Source organism: Rhinoderma darwinii, chromosome 1 (genome assembly GCF_050947455.1).
Source record: "Rhinoderma darwinii isolate aRhiDar2 chromosome 1, aRhiDar2.hap1, whole genome shotgun sequence".
In the NCBI taxonomy this organism is placed as follows: domain Eukaryota; kingdom Metazoa; phylum Chordata; class Amphibia; order Anura; family Rhinodermatidae; genus Rhinoderma; species Rhinoderma darwinii.
In genome coordinates this window covers 657,522,023-657,529,410 of record NC_134687.1, presented here as the reverse complement: position 1 = coordinate 657,529,410, position 7,388 = coordinate 657,522,023, and the positions used below count along the sequence as shown (strand labels likewise).

Below are 7,388 nucleotides of genomic sequence, written 5' to 3'. Positions count from 1 at the left end.
CAGAAGGTGAATGGATTTCTGAAGCCTCATTCAGATCTATAGGAGAGTCACAAAAATGACTTAAAAAAATTTGCTGCGTGTGAATATACCCTAATAAGTGAAATCGTCCCTGTTATCCACATATTACGTGCCTTATTTTACAGGTTTCACAATTACAATGAATGTATGGCTATAAAAGAGTTTATTAACTTTAACTTTCTTTCTACTACAAATATAAATAAGTCAAAAGAAAACTTTATTATAATATTCTATATATTTATATTGTAATATGGATCAAAAAATACAACCTCCCTTCTCTTTAGAAAATATTATTCATGAATATACAGAAGATGCAGCTGAATATTGGGTTGGATTATAACTTGGGGTGAATGTCACCCCCATGGCCATCCCAGGAAACCTAGTATAATATTCAATATTTTATTTTGAGTAATATTTTATTTTGTATTGTATTAGTTTTATGTTATAATAATATGTTTGAGTTTCATTTACTTTAGTAACTTCAGGAATGCATGCTTCCTCTCCTTAGGGAATACTTGTTGTAAACATCTGAAGTTTATAAAATCTAATTTTTGCTGAATGTTACTTCACTGGAAACCAAAAGTTTTGTCAAGGTCTCCATGACAATAAAAATCAGAGCTGACATGTTGTCATCAGAATATGAAGGGTAAAGCCACATGTAGTGGTCGCTGTTTGGTCGAATTGTGGTTGAAAACCATGCTTTCATGCCGTTTAAATACAAATTAGCGCAATTTCTGCATACTTGTTTATATTCATGTTTTTTGTTTTTTACAAATAAGACTGTTTACCTGTAAATCCCACACAGATCTAATCAAGAATTTGAAAACTGTGCTGACTTGCGGTCAAACTACATGACTGCGTTGTTTTCAGCCACAATTTTTCCGCAGGACAGCCATTATATGTGGCCTTATGCTAATTGTAATAAATCTGCTGTTAATTTGGAGACATTCGCATAGTAATGAGGCCGCCCATCGTCACACTGTAATCAATGTTATAGAGGAATCATTCACCACAGCCAATCGAAAGACACGATGCATGTAAACAACTGTTTCGGATTCTCATAATAAGCGAATGTTATCATCTCCAGAGCTTGTAGCCCCCCGCCTAACACCCAACATAATCCGCCCCCCTATTGTCTGTGGCTAGATGTTACTGTTCGGTCTATAGTAAAATATATTGACTGTCTACATACACAGTGTTTTGGTTTGTGCTGTTTAGGTGGCGTTTCTGGGGCGAGTGTGCTGTGGGTATGGAGTTTGTTTCTGGTATTTTTCCCAAAGCATTCTGTATAGGACTAGAAAAAAACAGAAACAAGACATTTAAGATGTTACAAAACCCAGGGAAATATCTTCATTCACGAAGTTTTCATGGTGCACATCATAGAACGATACATGACATATTCAGCTCTGCTACATGTGTACATATAAATATGAGCATGCATATATAGGTATGAATAGTGATTAATATGCATAGAGCCCTCTCTGTAATGGCGGGCGGAGGAGTCTGCTTAGAAGGGAGAGTTCCTTCCAGAGACAATAGAAGCAGGACTGGGGTGTCATTATGTTAATGAGATGTAATGAAGGAGAAAAACATCCTGCCCTGCCCTGGAGGATCCGCCATTGTGCTGTTAATGAGGTAAGCACAAGGAAAGTCTGAAATGTTTTTCTCATAAATTAGTTTTATGATGTCACAAGACAAAAACCCAAGTCACACAAGGACCTCCAATATGTAAAATATAAGAATGTGAGCAACCCAGGAACGAAATGCTCCATATATTGTCTTCATGTGATGACATTTACTCTATACAGGATATAGCAGTGCTGCGCGGGCTGCTGTATGGGTCACTGTCCTGTGTGTCATTGAGTATCGGACGTCTTCTAGTCTTAAGGACCTGTTAGATGAGTAGATTCTCGAAAGGAATCTGCCTCTTATTGGATGTCTATATATATATATATATCTCAACCCGAACAATACAAGGCTCACTTATGCTTTGAATGTCTAGTATGATCATAAAGAAGAGCTTTTCTCAGAATGGGTCTGTCTATGTTTCAGTTTCTACACTTTACACCGCCTTTGACTTCAGTCTATAGGAACACTATTGAAATGCAAATTAACTCAATACATGATAATGTTATGTATGCAAAACTTGCAAATTGACTCTCAGCCAATCATGGAGCTCAGTGACCCTTGTGTAAATGTACCCCCATCATATAAAGCAGTCCCACCTTCTCTGGTCAGTGACTTCCTCTGCTTACAGAGACTTCTTCTACCTTCCTGAAATACTGGGGGTTTTTTTTGAAGAATTTTAAACCGATCCCAACTCAAGATTGATTTTTCCAAGGTAATTTTATATTGTTTTGTCTTATTTACAGTGAAAGTTTATTTATTATTTCTATCATTTGCCATATGCGTTATATTAATATATACTGTGTGTGTGTGTGTGTGTGTGTGTGTGTATAATACTTAATGATTATAAAATAGTCTACTGTCTGTAACTTCTGCAGGACACAATGGCCTCCAGTATACAAATTGTGGAGCTGATCCTGGAAGGACTTGTCTCCATGGCTTCTCGCAATCTACAGCAGATAGATCTACAGGAGAACTTCCATGTGATACAGGAGCTTGGAGATGGAGGCTTTGGTTCTGTGCTCATGGTAAAAGAGAAGAAAACAGGTCAGTGTGATCAATTATCCATCACTATGGTATAGATATAATGGGGTAGATTTATGAACAGTGTCGGCATTTACCAGGATACATACATCTAGGAATCTGCAAAATTGTGCAACTTGGGACAAATTAATCAAAATGGAGCATGTGGCATGATAAGTTATTTCTTCCATCATCTATTAGAATCATAGGTACAGAATAGATTAGTAAGAGGCCAGAAGGGTCCACACAATACTATTACTAATTTGCATATGTCCAGTGAGACAATACTATAAAACCTATCTGTGATGTATGTACAATTAATTATGTTCCTTCCATAAACAGATCAAATAATGGCATTAAAGGTTCTAGACAGGAACAAAACCACAGAATTCACCTTCCTCATGGAGTTGAGCATGTCCTTCTTCGTCTCATCCCATCCCAACATCATTGAAACTTATGGCACTGCCTTCAAGACTTGTGACTACTTTGCCTTTACCCAGGAGGCGTCGATGGGGGGTGACCTGTTCTCTCTTATTGAACCTAATGTAAGTAGAAGGTCCTGAATTACCTGGAGAACTACATTCCCATCATCCTTTCCCTCCTGTAGTAATATTTCAGTAGTGTTGACTTCCTTTTTTTCTCTATTTCAGGTTGGACTCTCAGAAGATAAAGTAAAGAGATGTGCGGTTCAGATCTCCAGTGCCCTGGAATTCATCCACAGTAAAGGGCTGGTACATCTGGATATCAAACTAGAGAATATTTTGGTGTTTCATAAGGACTGTCACTGTATCAAAATTATAGACTTTGGTCTTTCACGTGTGAAAGGAACAATAACTAGAAGTAAGTCTGGAAGTACCTCATATATGGCCCCGGAGATGCGCCAACTTACCGACAAGGACGCTTTGCTTGTAGACTCCACACTGGATGTATGGTCCTTTGGTATTGTTCTCTATAGCTTGCTCACAGGTAAATTTCCATGGCAGTCAGCAGTTTCCACAGACAAAGATTACAGTAGTTTTGTTGAATGGCAAAATAACTTTGAGAAAATTAATCCACCGGCACCATGGAGCAAACTTGCACTTGGAGCACTGAAGATTTTCAGTCGTCTTTTAGCTGTAGACTCTAACAAGAGAAGTAAATCTACTGAAGTCTTGATGTTCCTGGATGAATGTTGGAGAGAACAAATCTCACAGTCAACTGGAGGAACCTCGGGCAATGCAGATGCTAAGGAATGTGAGCTTTCAAATTGTTACCAGGAGTCATATATCTGCAAAGATGTATCTGCCAGGATCCCATCAAACCTCTCCTACAGCAGCATATCTACCACTTCCATGTCCTACTATTTGACCTCTGACAGTTCTGATTCTGAGAGCGAGGAGACTCTAGATAATTGGCAGAAGAATGTCCTCAATCCATCGATGATTATGGATGACAAGATATCAGTCCATGTTGAGGCAGATGTGGAACTTGGATGAATGAAAACATATTAAGCCGTGTCCTTCATGGTAACAGTAAGTGACTCCAATTCCAAGAATCAAGTAAGAAGATTATTTCATTGGCATGAGTCTTCAATAGGTCAACGGGCTTTCCCCGATATCCTGATATTCGTGATGACTGTGAACATTTTCCTTGTCTCATGTATATAAGTAATAATATCTTTATGTTCCCACTGTCCCTAATAACTTTCACATTATAATTGATGATGAATGGACTACTCTATTTAAATAGGGCGCCATAGTGCACTATGCAGTTTCCGTGACACGACATTCTAAAACACCTAATATTACAAAAGTGCGTTACGTAAATAGCAACGCACACCATGGCGCTGTACGTAGATAGTGGGCCAATTGTCAAGTTGACGCTTTCATGTTCTGTATTGGGCACATTGAGACATGAATACTTCTTTCTATATGAAGGGGCATAGTTGGGGATGATGGTGACCCTTGCCAGGACATTTGGATACAGGTTTAGGGCAACAGACTGAATCTTCCGCCTCAGGTGAAGGAAGGTCTAGCTGCGCCTCTACTATAGATGTGTTTGGTATTAAGTAATGGGATAATACAAGGACCAACAAGATGTTCTCACATTTACCCAGGTAATGAGTTTTCATTCCATTATATGAGATGAGGAAGAGCTCCACCCTGTCCATATAGGTGTAAAGTGCCAAAATATTCACGCTTTTATCTTCAATGCATTGATCGGGGTTCTTGTAGTCTTTCCTTCATTCTGCCCCAGTAGGAGATAAAAGATAGGGGTGAGATTTATCATGGATTCTGCTAGTGAAATGTGAATTTTCTATCATCGTGTAACTTGAAATTTGAATAATTCAGTGTTTAGTGATGTTGAAAATTAATTATCAGTTGTAATAAAAATGATCATGATCTACGTGCCCTCACACTCATCCAACTTTCTAAACTCAGCAGACGAGGGTTTCACGTTAATTTAATTTTGTTATGTAAAATAGTATTTCTTGATTATTTGATTCATAATTAAGCTACACATATGGTGTCAACACCTTTAATTGTATTATGTATTTTAAAAATGTTAGTTTTAAAAAAAATAATTTAATAAGCTTACATTCATTTTTAATTTGTTAGTTAGATTCAGGGATGTGCAACACACCAATAAACAAAGACCAGACCTTCTTAATGTTACTTTTCTGTACATCAAAAATATCTTACAAGCATTTTTTATTTTTGAATTTTAGTAAAATTTTGTTTTCTGGTCCCTCGTTTTGTAGAAAGTGTCATCCAGAAAGAGATAGCAGTCAGTGCGGGATAGAAGAAGGAGACCCAGATGGAAGGAGCGGGTCCTCTCCCAGGTGCAGAACCATTTTTTCAGGAGCTGCTGTTCCTTATGCCTAGCAGGAAGCTCCGCCCGTAAGTCTTTTGTGTTGTTAATTATATTTTCCATTGACTATTGCTTTTAATATGTAATTTTTTTTTGTAGGTAAAACATTATTAACGCCTTTATAGTGCAACGTAGCCTGGCCCCAAGCTTGGGGGTGTTGTGAATTTAAAATGAATGGCAGAAGCGTGGAATAGAGTGAAGCGGCACTACAAGTGTGCCCCCGTCTAACAGTATGGAGCAGTGAGGAATGAAAGGGAAGCATTAATTGAACCAGCACTATGGCCCCTAAAATACAGCTAATTGATGGGGATTCAGGGAGTCGAACACCCACCAATCAGATAAAGATTGCCTATCTTGAGGATAGTCCATCATTTCTTTTCTCAGGATAATCCCTTCAAACAGGATCAGGAATATTTTCCACTAAACAAAACACTTTTTTTGTGTTTTGATTAAAACGTTTGAAACACGATTTTAATACTGGATTTATGATGTTTAAATACATATATTGTTTGACCTTTTTGAAAGAAAATGGCCAATACTACAGTCCTGGCCCAAGGTTTTGAGACTGACACAAATTTTGCTTTTCACAAAGTTTGCTGCTTCCGTGTTTTTAGGTCTTTTAGTCGGATGTTTGTATGGTATGGTAAGCATTTCATACGTTTTTAAACTTTTATTGACAAATACATAAAGTTTATGCAAAGACTCAATATTTACAGTGGTGACCCTTCTTTTTCAAGACTTGTGAAATTCTCCATGGCATGCCGGATATCCGCTTCCGGGCCAAATCATGACCGATGGCAACCCATTGTTGCCCAATCACAATTTTGGTGTTTTTGTTTGTCCGCCTGCTTTTTGAGGGTAGACAAAAGGTTCTCAATGGGATTGAGATTTGAGAAGTTTACTGGTCATGGACCTAAAATTTTAATGTTTTTTGTTCACCAAGCCACTTAGATATCACTTTTGCCTTGTGACACGGTGCTCCATCATGCTGGAAAAAGCATTGCTCATCACCAAATTGCTCCTGGATCGTTTGAAGAAGTTGCTCTTGGTGGATATTTAGATCCCATTCTTTATTCATGGAAGAGTTCTTAGGCAAAATTGTGAGTGAGCCCACACGCCTGGATGATAAGCAACCCCCCACATGAATGGTCTCAGGATGCTCTACTGTTGGCATGACCCAGGACTCATGGTAGCGCTCACCGTTTCTTCTCCGGACAATCATTATTCCATATGTCTCAAACAGTCTGAAGGGGTCATCAGATAAAATAACTTTACCCCAGTCCTCTGCAGTCCAATCTCTCTACTTCCTGAAGAATGTCAGTCTGTCCTTGATGTTTGTCTTGGAGAGAAGTGGCTTCTTTTGCCTCCAAAAGCCTTTGCCTCACTGTGCGTGCAGATGCACTGACTCATGCCTGCTGCTATTCCTGAGCAAGCTTTGCACTGTTGTTGAACCGATCCCGTAGATGATTCCTCTTTAGGAGACGGTCCTGGCACTTGCTGGACTTTTTGGGCAACATTCTTCACAGCAATTACACCTCTCTCCTTGAAGTTCTTGATGATCCTATAATTGATTGATTTAGGGGCAATCTTACAAGCAGCAATGTCTCTGCCTGTAAAGCTCCTTTGATGCAAAGCAATGATGACTGCCGGTGTTTCCTTGGAGGTAACCATGGTTAACAGATGAAGACAATGATTTCAAACACCATCCCCCTTTGTTTATTGATAATATTTTATCTTTATAAAAAAGGGATCACATATAAAAAGCAATAATCCATACATAAAGTTCAACCATATACATCCCTGTAGATATAATAAAATTATAAATCAAAGTCAGTGTGTCTAATAGTTGTGTTATTGTGACTTTATAAATT

General features: G+C 38.3%; 1 protein-coding gene across 3 annotated transcripts; it reads left to right on the top strand.

Annotated features, from left to right (window-relative positions):
* Positions 1 to 357: 357 nt before the first annotated feature.
* LOC142664108 (serine/threonine-protein kinase SBK1-like) lies at positions 358 to 6,872 on the top strand. Of its 3 annotated transcripts, none has more exons than XR_012851200.1 (6): positions 358 to 2,359; positions 2,523 to 2,691; positions 3,010 to 3,212; positions 3,318 to 4,178; positions 5,408 to 5,488; positions 5,617 to 6,872. XR_012851200.1 is itself a non-coding variant. In XM_075843064.1 (4 exons), the coding sequence occupies exons 2-4, from the start codon at positions 2,529 to 2,531 to the stop codon at positions 4,140 to 4,142; spliced, it is 1,191 nt and encodes a 396-aa protein (XP_075699179.1). In that variant the 5' UTR covers positions 358 to 2,359; positions 2,523 to 2,528; the 3' UTR covers positions 4,143 to 5,231. The 3 variants fall into 3 exon arrangements, 1 of the variants encoding a protein (XP_075699179.1); XR_012851199.1 differs by having other exon boundaries at positions 5,408 to 5,546; XM_075843064.1 differs by lacking the exons at positions 5,408 to 5,488; positions 5,617 to 6,872 and having other exon boundaries at positions 3,318 to 5,231.
* The last annotated feature ends 516 nt before the right edge of the window (positions 6,873 to 7,388 follow it).

Bases quoted from the DNA above. Each gene is read 5' to 3' on its own strand.
- LOC142664108 (XM_075843064.1), top strand. From the start codon at position 2,529: ATGGCCTCCAGTATACAAATTGTGGAGCTGATCCTGGAAGGACTTGTC. The intron at 2,692-3,009 runs GTCAGTGTGATC...TTCCATAAACAG, and splicing joins GGTAAAAGAGAAGAAAACAG to ATCAAATAATGGCATTAAAG. The intron at 3,213-3,317 runs GTAAGTAGAAGG...TCTCTATTTCAG, and splicing joins TCTCTCTTATTGAACCTAAT to GTTGGACTCTCAGAAGATAA.